Here is a 21,122-nt window from a genome sequence, read left to right on the forward strand (position 1 = left end):
ATGGAACCAGACCTTCTTTGGAAGGAAAGTTCTACCAAAGAAAGGAAAGTTCTACACTACAGCACAGTAATGCTGAAATTGACACAAGTGATATAGAAGATAATGAGCTTTTAGAAAGAATCTTGATCAATGACAAGAAGACATCTACATGGAAGACATATATGGCAAAATGAAAATAGTTCGCTGTATACCCTGAAAAGTGGGACTTCAAACTGGAGGAATTTCAAACTCAGGTTCTTTGGTACTTCCCAAATCTAAAATCATCAGGATTGTCTACCACTTCCCTGAAAGTGCACTTAGCTGCTATTTCAGGTTTTCATTATGGGATAGGTTCAAAGACACACATTCACTTCATGAAGGGCCCACCAATTAAAGAACCAGTTAAGCAATGAAGTTTATCCATAGTGTTAACAGATTTGATGCCTCACACATTTGAATCAATGGCATCAGTGTCCCCCCAAAATCTGTCTATGAAAATATCTTTTCTAATAATAATTATGGCAGTAAGAAGGGTCAGCAAACTGACTGCCTTATTATCAGACCCTCTGTGTATATGCTTCCATAACATCAAGGTTGTATTGTGGCCAGATATCTCATTTCAACCTAAAATTACAAGTGACCTCCATATTAACCAAGATATTATTCTACCTACTTTCTTCCAGAATCCAAAAGCAGATTTGGAGAGGAACCTCCATGGGCTGGATGTTAGTATAGTAGACATTAGCCTACTATACAGAGAAAACAAAGGAATTTAGATTAGATAACAGTCTATTTATTTTTTTCCTCAAGGCAACAAAAGTGGAAAATGTATTACAAAACAGAGACTATCTCATTGAATAGTAGAGACTATACAATTAACTCACAACTTCCAAAACCTAACACCTGCTGTGGTGTAAAGACACTCACCTAGGGCAATGGGATCCTCAGCTGCGAATTTAGCTGATATTTACATTCAGGATCTCTGCAAGACTGCTACGTGGTCCTCAGAGCAACCTTTCATAAAATATTATGTGCTAGACATTTGATTGGCTGTTCCTTCAGAAGAGGAGTCGTAAAGCAAGTCTTGATGTGAGATACCTGCACCCTCTTCCAGTTGGTAAGCTAGCTATTCGCCCATTAGTGTGAATACACACTGGATCATGACAAGGATAAACAGGTTGCTTACCTATAACCAACTATCCTTGAATGATCCTTGGGTATTTGTGCAACCCATCCTCCATCCCCACTGCAGGTATAGCTATGTGTATGTTTTATTTCACTTACTTTCACAAATTCCACTGAATGATGGTCATCCATCATCAGTGGTCATCCAGGGATTGAGGAGGACAGTGATCCAACCATCCCTTACAATGGCAGCACTGAGGTGTGTAAGGGACAAAGCAGGAGCACTGCGTGGAGCTTTGAAAATTTCCCTGAAGGGGCTGCTGTGCAGGCGTATTACCCATTAGTGTGGATACCCATGGATCACTCAGTGATCATTAGTTACAGTTAAGTACCCTGTTTTTATTTTTTCACACTGGTTGATACTTGTGATTCTGGACCTGACACCTGTAACTGACTTCAAATCTAGGTTCCAGATGTCAGGTTTAGTAGGGTGGAATATGCTGACACTGGCAAGTTCAGATGACACGCTCAATGTCGACATAGCCTTCCTGACCCTAGAAGCTGGGCTCGCATGCACCCTCTTGGAACTGCATTACATGTGAAGCTACCCCTATAGCTAAGTGTGTGTGTATGTTTTGCGAGGTGAGATTAAAAGATAAAAGAAGTCTTCCTGAAATCCAAATGACCACACATGAATAGGTAAGAGTGGAGTTGGCAGTTCCATGGATGTGGATAGGGCCTAGCATACCTAACTCTTGCAGGCTTTTTCTTAGTTTGCATATCACCAGATGTGTGAGAGAGAATTACTAACTTACTGGACCTAGCATGTTTGTTTTACAAGACTTACCAGAACTTTCTTCCAGTGAATACAGAATACAGTGAAAAATGCCAACATATGTATTAAAACTAAGAGTTGTTTTTAAACCCATACATACATTTACATGCATTTTATAAATCTAGGGCAGCATTGTTGTGCCCTTTTTCTTTCATCCTGGATAGCAGGTAACATAAAATCTGAGATTCTTGGCAAAACGTTTCATGCCCCACAGCCTCCTGGGCTGCTTGTGGTGTTTTTGTTGTTGTTGTTGTTTTTTGGGGGGGGGCATTTTCACTCTTTCAAAGTCCTGAAAATGGTTGGCTCCCTAAATATAATCTGCAGACCATGCATACTCTCTTCTTGCTGCCAGTTCATAACTGCTTGTTGCTAGTTTTCCATTGTCATAATGTAGTGCAATTGCTAAAATGCTTTCACGTCATTTTTTTCCCTTGGTTTTTCTTATTCTATTAGTGCTGCCTTTTGTTTGTTGGTTCCTAAGGTTATTTGTAGGGATGTAATGCAGTGTGTCTGTGTGCTTAACTACCCTAAGACCAAAAGCTCCTGTTCTCCTGCCAGCGTGGTTCCTTGAAAACTTTGCCCTTGGGAATATATTTTTGAGTGGCACAGGGCACTTCCCAGGGAAGGGGAAATCAGCACAATTTATGTGAATTAACAGAAACCTTCTGCTTCACAGGGCATCTCCCATAATGCGTGTGCAGCCCTAATAACATGTCAGCTGTTGTTTTTGTCTGTAATGCAGCAATGAGGGAAACAAAACCAGGAGAAGGGTATCTGTACAAAATGGGCTTTTGCTGCTGCTAGGCCCGAGTGTGCAGCCTTCTCCCTGCTGCTCCATCCCAACTCCCCTCCTCCTGACCATGATTGGTGGGAACTAGATAAGAAAAGAACCACAGCATTGGTGGCAAAATGAAAGTGCTGTGTTGCTGATCCTGGAAAATAAAAGTCACTGGGAGTTCACTTAGTCTCACTCTTGGGGCATTCAGAAGCCACTATACTGAATCCAGATCAGGAGGTTCTGTGCTGATAAGGTTGCCATGATAAGGTTGCCAAGCACCTTTGTTAAAAAGGTGGTGGTGCGGACTGTCATTAAGCCCTAAACATCTAATTCATGTATCTAGACCTCATTATTTCAATGAAGAACCTGAAAACAGATAACGCTAGCTGATAAAAGGTGTCTCCAATTTCTGGGGTCTCTCTCCTCTCTTCTTTCCCTTACAACCACCCGTGTCACAGTCTGTGCCATTGCTGAGTGTCCCTAACAGCTTTTCTGGAGCTGCAGGAAGAGAAGGAGGAGGTGGTAGTGAAAACTGCTTGTACTAACTCTTTCTTGTGTTCATGCCAGCCTAGAAACTAGCCCTTGTATCCTAAAGAGAAAGAAAGCAGAAAACCAATATAAAGAATCAGAAGTTAATATACAAGTATTATAACTATTAACATTTTTAAAAGTATAGAGACTTCTGCAGTGTTTAGTAAATTCCTTTGTGTTCTTCTCTCTTGGGAGTGAATTCAGAGTTTTATGAGATTTGATCCCCACACAGCTGCAAGGTATTAGGCTTTCTGTCATACAGTTTGGTACTGGTACATGGCAATTCTTTTGGTGTTACTTTCATTCCCCACCTTGTAAAGTGTTACTCTAAAAGGTAGTCTGTACATTTTTAAAAGTGATATATAAAAATAAGGTTTGTTCAACAGAGGATTGGTATAGTTGTATTTATTTATTTCTCAGATTTGTAGATCGCCCCAAACTTCTGTCTCTGGAAGTTGTTCTGGTAAGAATCAATCTGCCTACTTTCCTTTCACTATCCCTACAGCTGGACTAGATTTGGTCCAAATAGGTTAGGCAGTTCACAAGTTAGACCACTTGCACCTCAAACATTCACACATCCGCCATCTTGAATTGGGGTAGATGCCATCTTCACAAACGATGCCATTGAGGTGTCCCTACAGCTGTAGCAAATTTGGTTCAAATTGGCTAGATGTCCTCTTGTGCCTCAAACGTTCATGAGTCCACGATCTTGAATTGGGGTGGATGACATTACAAACTATGTCATTGAGGTGTCACTTTGTGTCACTCACTACAACTGCACCAAATTTGGTCCAAATCGGTTAGGCAGTCCACAACTTAGCCCATTTATACCTCAAATGTTTACATATGAGCCATCTTGAATTGGGGTGTGTCATCACTACAACTGTACCAAATTTGGTTCAAATCGGTTAGATGGTTCACAAGTTAGCCCACTTGCACCTGAAATGATTATGCATATGCCATCTTGAATCAGGGTGGATGACATAATCACTAACTACATTAGTGAGGTGTCCCTACAACTGCACCCAATTTGGATCATACTGGTCCAAGCATTTCAAAGTTGATAGTAGCACACACACACACACACACACACACACACACACACACAATGCCTGGTGATCTCATAAGCTTACCTTCTGTAAGGAATGTAGGCTAAAACGAATTAAAAATGAAAACCTTAAAACAACTTAAATCCACCATCAAATTAAAGAGCTTTGGTGAAGAAAATGAGTTTTTAGGGACTTTTAAAAAGTTGTCAGAGATTAGGAGGCTCTTATTTCAGCAGAGAGTGCATTCCAGAGTCTCGGAGTGGCAACAGAGAAGGCCCGTCCCTGTGTAGCCACCAGATGATTTAAAAGAGTGCATGATTTAGAAGAGCTGTGCTAGAATATCTTTTAACTAGGGACAGCACACCTTGTTTTGGCAGAGTAAAGTGCTGCTTTTTGCTCTTCCATTGTGTATGGGGTTAGAAATTTAGGAGTAGGGTCCTAAATTGTTTAAGATGAGATCTGCTGATTCATTCTTTCTTCCCTCCTCATCTTATTGGAGCTGTAATAACTCACTGGTTATCCCCACCTGATAGAGGAAATCAGAGCATCACGATGATGCTCTGCTGCATTTGCTTGTGTTTGGGAACATGCCCTCACTTTAACGAAATGGCCAGCTAGTACACTGGTAGAAAAGGGTCCTAAAGGTTTGTGCTCAGTTTCATTTTCATTCTTAGTTTCATTCAGGTGAAATGAAGCAAGTTTTATTTTGAAGGTTATAGGTTATAACTTTTCCTTTATCTAGTTACTGAATTAAGCTCAAATCTTTTCAGACTGAACTGATATAAGGTCAAGCAAGCTGATACACATATTCATTGCTTTCTGTGTGACTTCCTCCTTATGTAAATTTCTGTATACTTTTTCTCCAATCCTTACACATACAAACTTACCTTATTGATGCTGGAAGATTTCATAGACACATTATTAATTGAATGTTCATGGCTAAAATGTCTTGGACTAGGAATATCTGAGAGGAAAGGTCCAGTTATTCAACTGTTATAAAGGAATATAGCATGACACAAATTATGCTCTCTAAGATTCTAAATTAGCTTTGGGGTGGGGTGTCTTGTAGGCCATCTAGTTTAACTCCTTGATTGATTCAGGAAATCCAGATTCAGAGCTGTCCAGCCTCTATCTGCAAAGAGAAGTTACAAAACATTAATATAAACTTCCTTGTTTCTTTCCTTCAGGTATCAGCAATGCTGAAGCCCGCCAACCCGGAAAAGCACCTAACTTCAGTGTCAACTGGACAGTAGGAGACGTTGGTCTTGAAGTTATTAATGCTACAACTGGCAAGGATGAAATGGGCCGTGCGTCCCGTCTTTGTAAGCATGCTCTGTATAGTCGCTGGATGCGCATTCATGCAAAGGTATGTCTTGAAAAGTGAATAGTTCAGCACTGCATTGAATTTTGATTATGTCTGTTGTTATGCTAGCAGTTCTGAAATTCATATAGTAAATTAGATAGTAAATTTATTTTTCTCAAAGAGCAGTTTGTGGAATGGTAGAGTATGTCGTCAGAGCAAAGCCATAAGAGAGCTCTCTCTTTCTCTTATAGTTTTTACTCTTTTTGTTATCAAGATGATACACAGAAGAAAATAAAAACTTTGGCTTTATAATTTAAAGAATTGTATACAGGAATTGTGACTTCAAATGGGCAGGAAAGTCTAGCAACTTCACCCAGAGAACACTAATCTAGGTCTCTGTCTCACCCCAAAATATTTCTTCATATTAATTTAAAGAGAAAAAAGTGTTTAGTGCTGCCAGTGAACAGCTTCTTCAGAAGAACTTTCATATTCGTAACAAGGAGGTAAAAATGGCCAGCACTACTGTATGTTTTATAGTGTGCTTTAAAAATAATTATCACCTAGTTGGCTTAACAATATCCAGAAGCAATTACACCCTTAAGAAGGGGCCTTACTGGATAAGACCAAAGGTCCTTGTAGCCCAGCATCCCACCTTTCCCGTGGTAGGCAGTCCGATGCCTCTAGGAAGCCTAAAAGCAGGAGGCGTAGGCAATTGTCCTTGTTCACTGTTGCTTCACAGCATGTGGTATTCAGGGAGATCCTGCCTCTGAACCTGGAGGTAACCTATCACCTTCGTAACTATTACCCATTGGTCGATTCGTCCTCCATTGTAATTCCTTTTTAAAATCACATCTTGTGGCAGTGAATTTCCATAAATTAATCATGTGCTTCCTTTTATCTGCTCTGAATTTCCATTTTGGGAGGGGGGAAAAGAACTTCTTTCCACACCATGCATAATTTTACAAACCTCTATCGTGTCCCCTTATGGTGGTCATTTTTCTCAATGAAAAAGCCTTGAATGTGTTGGCCTCAAAGGAAGATGAGAAGCACCCCAAAAGAGAAGGTGTTCCAGAGAAGGTGCTCCAGGCCTTTACAGGGAAGGAGCTCCAGGTCTCTGATAATTTCAGTTGCCCTTTTATTCACCTTTTCCAGCTCTACAATATCTTTTTAAGAATGTGGCAGCCAGAACTGTACACAGTATTCCATGTGGGCCACACCACAGATTTGTGAAAGGGCATTATGATTTTGGCAGCTGTACTCTCCATGTCTTTCCTAATGATCCCTAGCATGGAGTTTGCCTTTCTTACAGCTGCTGACTTTGATGTTTCATTGAACTACCTATATAAAATAAATTAGATCCAAAACATACAATTCAATGTCTCTTTAATATACAGGCACTAAAGATACAAAATATGATGTAAATAACTGTGAGCGAACTGAATCCATAAATATATCTTGTCATGAGCACAAAGTGTATAAATCCCCAATATAGTCCTCTAGTTTCTATTACTTCAGACCACTATGGTGACTTCTATTTAGAATTGGCATCTTTTTCAAGTGGACGAGCATTGAGATGATGAAAATTCTATTTTCTTGTAGAGAGACTTTTTAAAGATGCTAGGAGAATGCTCATGAATTGTCCATCTTCCACAAATATATACCCAGCAAACTTTCTGTAATACATATATGCATATAAATATGATTGTAGTAAACTAACAAACATATGTTTGTCAACCCAATTAGCTGTGTTACACAGTCATCCCCCACCCACCTTCTCGCCACCCTCCTGCCCGTCGTGTGAATGACCACTGTATCTCCAACTCACCTCCTCTCAAGCTGTGAGATGAAGCAGAAACAAGACAAAGTTGAATAAAATCTGTAGTCAGCAAAGCCATCTTTTCTCTATGTTTTGGTCAGCCATCCGTTTTGTGAGAATGGAGTGAACACTTTTCTATAATGTATTTTACAAAGGCTGTAACATTTCCTCCTACTACATGAATATGTGAACTATTTTGTGAAATGTTGAAAAGCAGAACAAAAACAATACATGTTCCACCAGTTTTGGTGAAGGGCTGTACAAGTTCAGGGGAAGACCACCTGCTTTGCATGCAGAAAGTCTCAGCAATCACTCACAGCTCCAGATAGGTCTGGAAAAGACCCCTCTCTGAAAGTGGAGAGTCACTGCTAGCCAGCATAGGTGACACTGATCTTGCTAGATGTGTTAAATTCAATTAACAATGATCTACTCAATATATAATTTTAGTGCTTCTTACAAATTATTTTAAGCCTACCATAACTCCAAGATCCATTGGTTAGTCACTGCCATCAATGTATATGTGAAATCAGGGTTTTTTGCCCCATTGTGCATCATGTTACATTACTTACATTGAATCACATTTGCCATTTTGCTGCCCATTTATGCTGTTTGGAGATATACTTTTGCAGTATATCTATTTTATCTCTTTTAATTTTCACCCTCTTGAATAATTTGGTGTCATCCACAACTTGGCTACCTCCTTGTTTACCCCTAACTCCTGATCTTTTACTGAACAAGTTAAAAACAGTGGTCCTGTGATGAGGTGTCCTTTAGGGACCCACCTCAAAAAAGCCCTCCCTTTAATTCCTTAACCCACTGCCCCATCTACCCACTTTAGTATACGGGGGGGGGGATCCCCTTTTTTAAAAAAACAGTAATGAGACTTGAATGGGGACAGGGTAAGAATAGGCAAGCACAGACCAAATATAAAAGAACCAGAACAAAATAGCTTTATTGTAGGGAACAGAATAAGATGAAGTTTTATTTATTTATTTATCAAATTTATACCCCACTCAAACCTAGGTCTCTGGGTGGCTAACAACAATTAAAACATATATAAAAGTTAAAACAGATCAACCGTTCACTCACTCTGTTAACCTCATTTAAGGGAAGGGTGTTCTAGGCGGGCTAGCCACCTTGGGAGCACCGGGCTATGGGAGCTTAGCCCGCTTTCCGTTGATCGTGGGGATAGCCTCAGTGCCTTCTTGAGCTCACCCCTCATAAGACACCACTGAAAAGTCACTTTTTCAGAGGGACTCCTTCCCTCCAAGCCTGTCCTCTCACTGCTGCTTCTGCATCGTGGTCAAGAACAGCACAGCCTTTATTACAGTACTTTCTTCTTTTGACTGCTTCCTTAATTTCTTTCTTCATCTCAAATTCATCCTCAGCCTTTTTAACGGGGAAGGAGTGATGGTATGTCTCCAATACAGACTTACTTTTGTGGCCTGGTATTGCCAACCACAGCAATTCATTGAAGGAATCTGTCTCTCTTGAGTTTTGTGGTCCTTTGACTGTGCCTTCTTTGCCATACAGAGCTACACTGACCCCAAAATGTTTTCTTCCCTCTCCTTCTATAGAGTATCCAGGGATATGCACGGGTTCTCTCCCTTCCACCACATTTCTGTTGTATCTCTGTACAGGGTCTTAGTAAGGTTGGAATGGGCCCAGAGACAAGATTTTAAAATGGGCCCCTCGCTGATATACACACACAAACACACTTCAAAATATATAGTGCACTCACAACCACATCCCCATTATGAATACGGTGAATATCTAGTTCACATTAGGGGTGTGCAAGGTCCTGAGTCCCCCCCAGTCCGGCACGGGGGGGGACTGTTACTTTAAGCGGGGGGGTGGTAGTACTTACCCCCCCGCCGCTCTTCCCCCTCCGGCACTGGTCCATTTAAACATCTTCTTGGGACGGCAGAGTTCCTCCCTGCCGCCCCTGCCCCCGTCGTTGTTCCTTAAGGTTTAAAAGAGATGAGTGCTAGCGGCACGCATGCGCCCTGCGCAGCGTGCGTGCTCGTTCTTGACGCTGGCGCGCGCACCACATACATGACGCGCCGCATACATGATGTATGTGGCGCGCACGCACCAGCGTCAAAGACGAGTGCGTGCGCCGTGCAGGGTGCATGCGCACCGCTAGCACTCGTCTCTTTTAAACCATAAGGAACGACGACGGGGGCAGGGGCAGCAGGGAGGAACTCTGCTGCCCCAAGAAGATGTTTAAACGGACCAGCGCCGGAGGGGGAAGAGTGGCGGGGGGGGGAAGTACTACCACCCCCCCGCTTAAAGTAACATGCCCCCGCCCATCCGAACTGCCGGACTGCCGAACCGGTCTGGAGGTCTGTAACAGTGTGCCCGGACCGAACCATGCACACTACTAGTTCACATTGAATCTAGTTCACAGGGGCGGATCCAGCAGGAAATTACGGGGGTGCAACAGGCATCCCACCCCCCCAACAATATAAATATTGGGGCTTGGATTTTCTCTCTTCCAAATGCACTATGCCAGGGGGTGTCAAACTAAAATTTGGTGGTGGGCCAGATTAGATTCTGATGCACCTCTGGTGAGCCACACATAGCCTTGCACTCACCTCACACCACCTATCTTCCTCCTCCTCTCTGGCTCTCTCTCTCTCATTCCTTTTCTCCCCCACCCCCTTAAATTAGCTGAATTCACTACTTTTTACACTAAAACACACTCCGGGAAATTTTTAGAAAAATTCAGAACATACCTGCTAATACCAGCTTTTGCATGGAAAATCCTTCAACTCTTCCTCTCTCCCTTACAAAGTTGTTGCTAGGTACTTAAAAGAACCAGGGCTTGGGCCCACAGCCTCCCCCCATTTTGATAATGAAACCCTTTCATGCTCTCTTAAAAGGTATTGAACACTCTCTTCCCCACTAGCTTGCTTCACAGCTAAAAATGAATCTCCTTTTTCTCCTGCATCAGATTTCTCCTGTATCCTACACACACAGCTGAGAACCAGTGTGTAGTGATTAGAGTGTCAAGACTAGGATTGGGGGACTTGCGTTACCCATTTAGTCATGAAACTTACTTTGGGACTTTAGCTGTGACACTCGCTCTCTCCTCTCGAAACCTGCCTCACAGGATTGTTGTGAGGATAAAAGTGGGGAGGAATAACATGTACACTACACTGACCTCTTTGGAGGAAGAACAGGATGTGTGTCATTCATTAATATAATATGAATATTTTTATACACACACACACACACACACACACACAAGTATTTGTAAGCCCGTTTTTAATAACGGGCTCTGGTGGGGGTGGGGTGCTGCTCTTGGCCTCACCTTGGGCTGCCAGCGGGCCCAGTCCCCCGCCGTGGCCGCCGCCAGCGGGGCCAGTCTTCTCGCCGCCGCCGCCAGCGGGGCCAGTCTTCTCCCTTTCTCTTGCCCTCCGCAGTGGCAGCGACGCGGACTGAGCGCGGCCGCGGCTGCAGGAGGCGGAGGAACAGCAGCAGCGGCGGGGCTAGCTGGGTAAGGTGAGGGGCCGGGCTTGGCTGGGCTCGGCTCAGCAGGGCAAGCGGCACTCACGAGAAAGCAAAGCAAGGCAGGAGGCCGCAGCGGGTTCCCTTTGTGTGGCCGCGGAGCTGCTGGCGGGGTCCCTTCCCTTCTTTGTTTCTTCCTCCCCAGAAGCGGCTTGTTGTGTCGTTCCCTTCACACCCCTGCGCCGCCCACCGACCTCCATCTCTGTTCTCCCGGTCCCCCCTCGGGCCCGTCTTTTTATTCTTTTCTTTTCTCCCCCGGGGTTTTTTTCATTTGTTCCCTGCGGCCACCTCGGCCCTCCCGGTCCCCCCGCGGCCGCCCAACATGGCCGCCCGTATCTGGGTGGCCATACTTTTCACTTAAGTTCTGGGCATGCGCTCTGCGCATGCCCAGAACAGCCGAGAAAGACACGGGCCGGAAAAGGACACGGGCACACACTCAAGCCTTTTATTATAGAGGAGATATATATGACTTTTAGCCACATGCACTCCAATCCTAAGCATGTACTCAGAAGCACATTCAAATAGCTTTTTTTACACCAATCACGGCAGCATGCAATTCAGTTTGATCTTTTATTTAGTACATTTCATTTAAGCAAGAAAATCATACGCAAATATAGTGTGTCTATATACTACAGTATATATACAATGTATAGTGTGTCTATACACTACAGAAAGAAAAGCCACCATTTTGATTTCAAATAGGACAGCAGAATGTCATATATGGAGTTACCCCAATTTTGCAGAATTTAAAGACAACCAATTATTTCATGTGCAATTTAAAAATGAGTTTCTTGTGAACTGATTTGCAAAGCCTTATTTTGAAGCAAGTGTACACAGTACAAAAATAGACTTTTGATGGGGGAGCATGCTACAAACACAAAGCAAAATAAAATATTAATGTTTAAAAGGGAAAAGATGTTGAGAGAACCATTTTCTCATATTTTGCTATTTAAGCCATTGCGAGAACTCTGTTGCTAAAAAAGCAGCATATAAATATTTTTAATAAGCGTGGGGGGAGAGAAAGCAACACACACAGAGACCAGATTAGAGCTATAAACAGTGTAACTTCAGGAATAAAAAGGAACAAAAGCAAACATCCATTTTGTCAGAGCACACACACACACACCCCATTCTTTTCAAAACTTTTAATACTTTTGCACTAACTAATTACCTCACAACAAGGTATACTGTTGGGAAGGGGAGGGATTTTCTTAGAAGTTTGCACTAGAATAGTTTTGGCGTACTTTGAAAATGTTTTATTTTTGTTTAAGCTTATGAATTCTCTCTCTCACACACACTCAGACTTCTCTCCTATGTGCAACACACACACACGGTTCATGGGGGTGGTGGGAGAGAGCAAGCAACATGGTAGCTTGACCAAGGGGAACAAATCACAGACAAAACAAACAAACAAACAGCAAAGGGTTGGTTTTTACAAAATGTCTTCTTACTTTCATTCTTTGAGGGAGAACAACAAGCCAACAGCCAGCTTCCAGGGCTCACAAACAAGAAAAAACAGGGACACAGGCAAAGGAACAAACAAATGAAGAGAACCCATGTGAAATAGGCAAGGTACAAAAAAAGCAAGGGCACAGTGTAGAATGAAGCAATACTGTATATATGATCTCAAACTAAAGGCATCCAGAGATAAGCAGCAAAAAAATACAACAATGTAGACTTTAACAAACCCCCAATGGCAAAAACACACTCAGAGGAACAATGGTGCAATAGTGCAAACACTGGTAATGTAAACAAACTAATATGAAGCTGCTGGTGCCAGTTTGCGGAAACCCCTCTGCGTGGTCCTTGGAAAATCCAAAAACTTAGTAGTGGAGTCTTAAAGCTTAAATGAAGACTGGAAGACTTTCTTATAGCTTGATTGAAGACTGGAAACTGAAGAACTTGAAGAACTTGACAGACTCCCTAGATGATAGTCTGTTTCACATGCATCTTCATCAGAAGTTTCTAGTGTCTGTACATCAATGAACATAAAATATACCATCAACAGTGCTAAGAACAACATGACAAGTATATAATGCAAATGCAGCCACACCAACCTTATTAGAGGAAAAGCCTTGTCATAAGAGCAGCACATAAGTGCCTGCAAAAATGTGCTATGAACCTTCTTATTTGAGGAAAAGCCTTGTCATAAGAGCAGCACATAAGTGCTTGCAAAAACATGCTATAATCCTTCATAGGTCAAACTTGGAGTTAAATACTGTCTACAAAAACTCAAACATCACATGAGGGGTGAAACTAATTAGCCAGCTGGGCTCATCTTCATCCCACTGATCTTAAAGAAACAACCATTTCCAAACAGCCATAAAAATGCATCTACTGGGCTCTTAAATGCTATAAGGTACTCTTCAAAAGAAGATCCTACCACATATATAAAAGCCTTATCAGTCAACGCAGCACCAAAGTGCCTGCTTAAACATGCTAGACCCTCTTAATAGACTTAACCAAGGAGTAAAAAACTCTCCTTATAGCATTTAAGAGGGTCTTTAAGAGCCCAATAGATGTTAAGTTTTGGGATGTTCCAAGGACCACGCAGAGGGGTTTCAGCAAACTGGCAACAGCAGCTTCATATTAGTTTGTTTACATTACCAGTGTTTGCACTATTGCACCATTGTTCCTCTGAGAGTGTGTTTTTGCCATTGGGGGTTTGTTAAAGTCTACATTGTTGTATTTTACATTGTTGTATTTTTTCGCTGCTTATCTCTGGATGCCTTTGGTTTGAGATCATATATACAGTATTGCTTCATTCTACACTGTGCCCTTGCTTTTTTTGTACCTTGCCTATTTCACACTTGTAGCTTCCAGGGCTCTGCAGTTCCATACAAATTCCAAGCGGGGGGAGGAGCACAAGACACCAAGAGAACCAATAGGGCTGGGAGAAAAGTTAACCCTTTCTGCTACTGCTGAAGTGCTGATCTCCAAGAGACTCAATATTAATAGGGAGTGCAAAATAGGCAGGTGGGGAGTCATGTGATCTGCCTCTGGGGGGCCCTTGAGGCAGTGGGGGGCCCCAGACAAATGTTTACCCTATTCTAATGCTAGTGACACACCTGCCTGTGTTCTCGCTTAAAACCAAGCACTCCAGCTCCCCCATATTGGATCAGATGCTTTTAGTATTCACATATTAAACTCTTGGTTAAAATGGACCCAGTTGGTCCTTGCACAAGTATAAGTCTCCTTCTGTTCCCTGGAACTTCTGCTAACAGAGCACTAGTCTGGATGTTGCCTATAGTGTGTGATTTGTGTTTTGCAGACTTACAGTTGTGTTTTTTGTTTTGTTTTTTAAGTACAAGGAGAGAAGGATGTATAGTTTTACATCCTAGCTTTGGATTCTAGTGGTCAGATTAGAGAGATGAAAATGAAGCAGCTCCTAATTTCCTGTTGGCAACAGTTTCATAGCTGAACAATTAAGAGAGCAAACATAAAATGAAACGATTGCTTAAATGAAACTTCAAATGAAATGTAACAGGATTCTTTTTCCTTTTGGTCTTTCCAGCTTTCATCCAGCCTCCGTTCAAAAGTCAGTAAACCAAACGTATACCATGAAACTAAGCAAGTTGCTGCAGAATATCAAACTGCCAAAGAGTGCTTGTTTAAAGCATTTTCAAAGGCAGGACTTGGAGCCTGGATAGAAAAACCCATAGAACAGGATCAGTTCTCCCTCATAATCTGATTCTTGGATTGCACTTCAGTTGGAAGAGGAGCTACGGTGGAAATCCCGATGTCCAGCATCAACATATTTCATCAACACACGGATCACACCAGCTTTTAAAGAAATTAGTTTTCCTCCCAAAACAAGCTTTTTTTCTGTGTTGGGAGGATAACTTACTGACCCTACCCCCCTTTTTTTGGCTAAAGTATTGAAATTAATGGAAAACTGATAATACAATAACTAGTTTAGAATCAAAACAGGTTGTTTTCTCAAGAATACCTGTCTGCAGGGAAAAATCATGAAACTCTCTTAAAGTGATTTAGCTAGAGAGTTTAGAAATTATTTTAATGCATTGTTGACAGGTGCATGAATAATGAATACTGTAAATCACATAGTGTTTTACACTACATTTTGCATATGTGATATGATTTTGTGTAATTCTTTTAGAGTATAAGTGACAAATAATTTATGTGCTTCTTTTAGATTATTATTTTTAAATGGTTGGAGCTTATAAGAAGGATATAGATCACAAAAACAGACTGGAGATTAGAGACCTAATTTCCCTGCTTCCTTGCTTTTTAAAACCAGCTGCTGAAAACTTTGTGTCTCTTGATTTATGTATTTATTAGTCTGTGTTCCAATTCTTAACATGCCACTTTTTATTCTGTTTTTAAAATACTTGTTTTCACTTCCCATTTACACACATTGTGACTTTTTAAAATACTTGTAAACTGGAAAGGAGAAATATTTGTAAGCTAACAAATTTTAATGTATAAAATCCAGCTTAGAAGTAGATGGTTTGTGTTTCACAGGAACTCATTAGTAACCAATAGTAATATTACCAGTGGTGTGGCAACTTCAAAACACTTGTTCCTTTTGTGAGGAAATATTCCGATTTGCCAAATGCCAACCCACACACAAACACCATCGCTGTTATTCGAAGGGTTAAAATTGTTTTAAACTGTGTGTACTCTTCAGAGTCCTAACACTTTCAGCCAAACTGTTGTGTCCCTTTTGAGGTTGTGTTGCCTGTGAGTTTCCACGTATAAATATACAGTAATTCTATTTAGTTTTGTTTGATCTAGTATGATAGAAATAAATACTGAGTTCCTATTGATAAAAGCTGTGATCCATAAGCATGTCTGTACAGGTCTGGGTCTCTCAAGGACGGCAGTACTGGCTGAGGGAGTTAGTCCTCATGCTGAGCATAAGGATGGGGCCTCTGATATCCCCAGTGGCAATGGCCCCTGCCGCCTGTGCTGTACCACCAACTGGCTACATGAGGGTTCACTGTAACATGCACTGTGTGTCTCATAGCAGTGTAGTGAGATTATCTACAAGGCCAGAATGGTTTTGCTCACTGCCCATGTATATTCTCTCTACCTATTTGACATTCCTTTGCCTTCTAAGGCTATAATAGAATGCACTTGGCACAGGGACACAGAATCCAATAGGAGGGGGCTTGATATTCTCTAGAGTTTGCCCCACCAGAGGAACTTAGATATAAAAGTGAAATATTGCTGGAAATAACTTCTATAAGTAATAAACCTAATTGTAAGAAAACAAGACGTTCATAAGTCATAGTAGACATTTGGGCCTGATTTTGTCAGTTCCACTCCAGCAAAGCATGTCTTGTAGGTTTAGCAAATTCAGTAATACTGCTCATGTGCTTAAAGCGACATAATCATACAGGTTTTGCTAAACTAGTGCCAGAAACCGAAGTTGTAATACCAGACATTTATCACATATATTGTGCCCTCTAACATGATGTGATGTTCATATTGAAGGTATTACATCAGCTAAAAGTATTTTTAAAGATTTACATGACCATATGTAGTAGATAGAAATGGTAGTTAGATCCTCATCTCAAGATATTTTCTGGGTACTGCTGCCTACATAGTGTTGTGGTTATAGATGCAAAAACTATAAAAGGTTATTATGCATGCCCAGGAAAGCCCTATGCTGTAATTGGTATACATCTTTGTTAAAAAGGAACATAAGTATAAGTTCACATTTACAAAAAAATATGACTAAAAGGCATGATAACAATATGCTAATATAGATTTAAATTGAATAGAATAAATCAGAATGTTATTGTGTGAAGGCAAATGATATATATGGCCTTTTTCAATGTTAATGGGCTATTTCTTGCAGTACTGTGGTTTCAGTTATAAAGTAAGAAACTGCTTAAATGCCTAATGTTGGTCACATAAATAATCTTACTGAAGATATTCCAGTTCAGAGGATCAAGGCCAAATTATGGACAATCCTAAGGTAGAACAGGTTGTGAATAAGGTGGCCAGCTTTTGAAGAAAAGAAAAAAATGCAGGATCCCGAAGAGGACTGGGAATTGAGCCCTCTAACTCAAGGGGTGGAGCCCAGGATGAGTTTGGTGACTGAGGGGAGGGGTGGAATAGGTTTTTGGATGGAGCTTGGTAGTTTTGGTGGCTCTAGGGCCAGAGCCCATCACACTATCGGTCTATTCACCTAAGGTTTGCAGCTGCCCTTTTTTTTTTTTTTTAAGGAAAAACAGGTGTGTGGGTGGGTAGGGGAAGGAATGATTCGTGTTTCTTGCTTTTCTGGCAACATGCTCAAAAGCAAAGCAAAACAGCCAGGCTGCCACCCCGCCACCCCACTCCCAGTTGATTGGCAACTCTAACTGTATACTTTCTGAGTGTTTTCACTATAGTGTTTTTAGTGGCAACAGTCTTTAGAATGTGAAGATTTGACAATATATTCCCTGGAATTTATGCCTTGTTATATGATTTTTAAGAAGCTTAGTGTCTTCCTTTTCAGAGTGTGCAGTATGTTCCTCCTCCTTGGTTTTCCTTCCCCTCCTCTGCTATGCCTGTCAGATCTCCATTGTCATTAGCAATAAGAAATGTGACATGACAAGTTGAAGCTCATGGCCACATAGTGTCAAATGTAATAGTATCCTTCCCATATAAATCAAAACATGACAATGTAGAATTAAAATATCCAAAATAGCAACAAACAGAGCTTTAATAGTACCATTCCTGTGTTACATAACAAATATTAACGGTGTTTCATTGGTCTCATTTTATTTTGAGACAACTCTTCTGTGCCAAGAAATCTGATATTTCTTGCTGGGATAACTTGTGTGTGACTGAATTCTACTACATTCCAGTTTCTATGAGTGTGTGAGCAAGGCTGTAATTCATTTGCAATATGATACTACTCCAGTATTGGGGATTCAGCTCACATACTTGTAAAAGAAAGGGATACTCTGGGCAGTACATTGTGTGGAGGTAAGTTTCTTGTAACTGAAATACTACATACACCTAGCATCAGAGCAAATTGGTTAAATGACTCATCACTTTACCCAGTTGTATTTCAAATTTTCTGTGATCAGGGCAAGAATGCTCTATACCAATCTATAATAAAAGGGTGTGTGTGATTTCACATGATGGAAGGGAGGAGTGGATTTCTTTCCTTCTCTCCCCAAACAACCAGCCCTTCTCTCACAGGATTAAAATTTTATTATTGAGAATAAATAGGTGGTGGTGTTTTCACATAATTTCAATTGTTTATTGTTTCATTAAAATAGGAAAGTTTCCCAGGCCTTAAAAAAATCTCTGCCTTCCCTCAAAGGAAATCCTTTTAACTTTAAAGACTCCTTTAATGTCTTTGCAGTTTAAGCACAAACTATTGCTTGTGAAAGTTCTCATAACTTTAGAGGTGAGAAAGATGTGTGTGATAAAGAATCCAAATGTTCAAATGAAGTGAGTCCACAAATAAAATGGACACAATGATAATTGGCTACTGTGTTGTGTATTAAGTGCACTTCTAAGATATGAGGTTGATTTCAAAGTATTTGAAGCAATATATGCTTGAAGGTTGAACTCTGTTGGAAGGAAAATGCAAGATTATTTCAGCTCTTAAAACTTTCAGACAACTGACTTTCATCATCTGCTTCAATCAGCTTTACAATGTAATACATTTTTCAGTTTTCAAAGGCTGATGGAAAAAAATGAGGTGATAGCCTATACTGCTTTCACTATTAACACAATGGAAAATGTGTTGGTTTTTTTTAATCATTCTCCATAAAACATAATGTTAATGCAGATAAAAAACACTAGCAGCCTGAAGGGAAGGAAACTTTAGGTATCACATCCAGGGAAAGAATGGTGCAGCAGCTTTGATTAGGAATTTAAGAACTTTCATCTGGATTCATTTTTATTTAAACTTTGTTATAATGTTACAATACAAAACAAATAATTGTTTTGTATTGTATAGTTCCTCCCTGCTTCCCCCCAATGCCCCAAACACAGCAAGAATCCATTGGAACTTTCATAATTGTCCATTGGAATTTTCATATTTCATATAAGGAAAATCAGTTGCTTGGGAAGTGGAACATAATTTAGGGATTTGTTTTTGCTTTCTACAACAAAGAAAAGGAAAAGAGAGAGAGGGAGGAGTTCAGACTTAAGACTAAACTTGTGGGATGATGCAGCAACTCTTAATTTATCCATTCAAATTCTACTGGAAACAGACCTTGTAATTTCTATGCAATAAACCTGGTTATAAATCAACCCCCCACCCCTAGGAATAAATGTTTGGAAGTCAATGGAACACCCCAAACTCTTGAATGGAAGGGAGTGATGATAAGAAGAGATAACCTCCAACCCATCAATGGAAAGATATATCCCACCATTGTCTGCAAGGAGAATTAAGAAGCAGTTCAAAGTCCATTTTCATCATTAATACAGAACAGATTTCAATCAATTAAGAACAAGCAACTTAAATAACTGTTTCTTCCCAATCAACAGGCTAAAAACAATAAGCATACAAACATAAAGCTCTAAGTGATACATCGCACACAGGAATTTGGTTGTCACTAGTTGACTCCAAATTATAACAATTGCCTTTTATAATTTTTGGATCTGGTACGGGATCCGTTGATATGCATTAGAATGGGTGGTACGCCTGTACGCAAGCCTCTCGGTGTTGAGTTTGCACAGCTCCTTTTTGGCGCCTGCGCCCCACCCCACGTGACCACGTGGTTATTTAAGGCGGGAGGAAGTGCAGGCCGCTCAGTTCCTTTTGCGACCACTGTGGAAATCACTTGGTTTCTGCAGCTCCTTCACGCTTGTTTCCTTGGCTACTTTCATTTTTGAATTACTGGTTTTGACTTGGACTGTTTTGACTATTCTTGCTGCTGGTTTTGGATTATCTGCTATAGTTTTGACCCGGATTGTGACTGTTTTTGGCTTCTCTAATCTCCTCTGGCTTGTCGAAAGATCGGACTGTTTCTCTGGCTACTGACCTCGGATAGTGAGTAACATGGACACTACTGCAGAAAAAAAGAATTTTAAACATTGCACTGAGTGCAAAGCTAGACTGCCCTCACAAGATCGCCATAGCTTGTGCTTACTGTGCCTGGGAGAAGCCCATAAAACTTTTACCTGTAAAATCTGTCAATCCTTTTCTAAACAGACCAGGAGAAATCGCGAGCTCCGGTTATGGGCCGCTCTATACAACGATGTTTTGGCAGCGCCTTCCTCCTCAAAATCTCCTCAGGCGCATGGCTCGAAGGACCTGGGTCCGGCCCAGTCTAAAACTTCGAGGCCCTCCATGAAGACCCCTAAGTCCTCGAAGAGGCCAGGTGAGAAAATGGCGGCCGCTGGTGTTCCCGCCAAAAAGGCACGGCCTCGAACCCAGTCGGAATCAATGCCATCTCTGGGTACTGCACAAGACGTGGTCTTTGTCTCCGCATTGAGAGCGCCGGCTCCCGGAGATTCAACTTTGACACTGTCGATACCGACGACTTCGCAGCTTCCAGTATCGACAGCTCCTCCACGAACAGAACCTTCAACATCAGGAGCTCCAGCCTGAATTCTGTCGACACCGAGACCTATGTCCCACTCGACATCGACGGCTTCGATATCGACAATCTCTATACCTACGGAGGCCATAGAGACACTGGCGGTACATGCAGCCTTGACACCGAGACCAGAAACCTCTGTGTCGATATCGACAGAGACTCTACAGGATGCATTGAATGAGGCACCCTCGACATCGACGGTGCTGCCAGCAACATTCTCGATATCGACTACTAGGGACCTAGTACCGGCGCCTACTCCCATCCATTCGCCATCGAGGGATGATGATCAAGCATCTGTACTAAATACCCCAACAAACGTCATGGCGGTGACCCCATGATTCTGGGCGCCAATGACGTTTACTCTGGAGGGAGCTGATGCAGAGGACCCTGAGACACCACAGCTGGATCCTCTTCTGAAAATGGTGGACTCCTCTAATAATACTCAGTCCACTTTCCGAGGCTTTCCACATTCCGAAGAAGATGCTTCCGCCTCTGACCCACGCCTACTCACTGCTGTACAACTCACAACTTCAACCCCTTGGCATACTTGCGGTTTTAGTCATCAAGTGTCCCCATCTAAGGAGACTGCTTTACCAGGTACCAGTTCTCCTGGTGCGGGATATGATTTTCAGGAAAACCGTGCTTGGCGAAGCGGATTGGCATCGATACAGACTCCTG

General features: G+C 41.5%; 1 protein-coding gene across 3 annotated transcripts in view; it reads left to right on the forward strand.

Moving 5' to 3' along the window:
• Positions 1–17,349, forward strand: part of ADARB1 (adenosine deaminase RNA specific B1) — a 124,560-nt gene extending 107,211 nt beyond the window's left edge. For 2 of the 3 annotated variants that reach the window (XM_053283085.1, XM_053283086.1), the window contains 2 exons: positions 5,485–5,663; positions 14,444–17,349. In XM_053283085.1, the coding sequence (XP_053139060.1) occupies positions 5,485–5,663; positions 14,444–14,620 (356 nt within the window). In that variant the 3' untranslated portion in view covers positions 14,621–17,349. The remainder of the gene's footprint in view (positions 1–5,484; positions 5,664–14,443) is intronic. The other variant, XR_008313005.1, reaches the window with a different exon arrangement.
• The last annotated feature ends 3,773 nt before the right edge of the window (positions 17,350–21,122 follow it).

The sequence above is a fragment of the Hemicordylus capensis genome, chromosome 1 (assembly GCF_027244095.1).
Source record: "Hemicordylus capensis ecotype Gifberg chromosome 1, rHemCap1.1.pri, whole genome shotgun sequence".
NCBI classification, from domain to species: Eukaryota; Metazoa; Chordata; class Lepidosauria; order Squamata; family Cordylidae; genus Hemicordylus; species Hemicordylus capensis.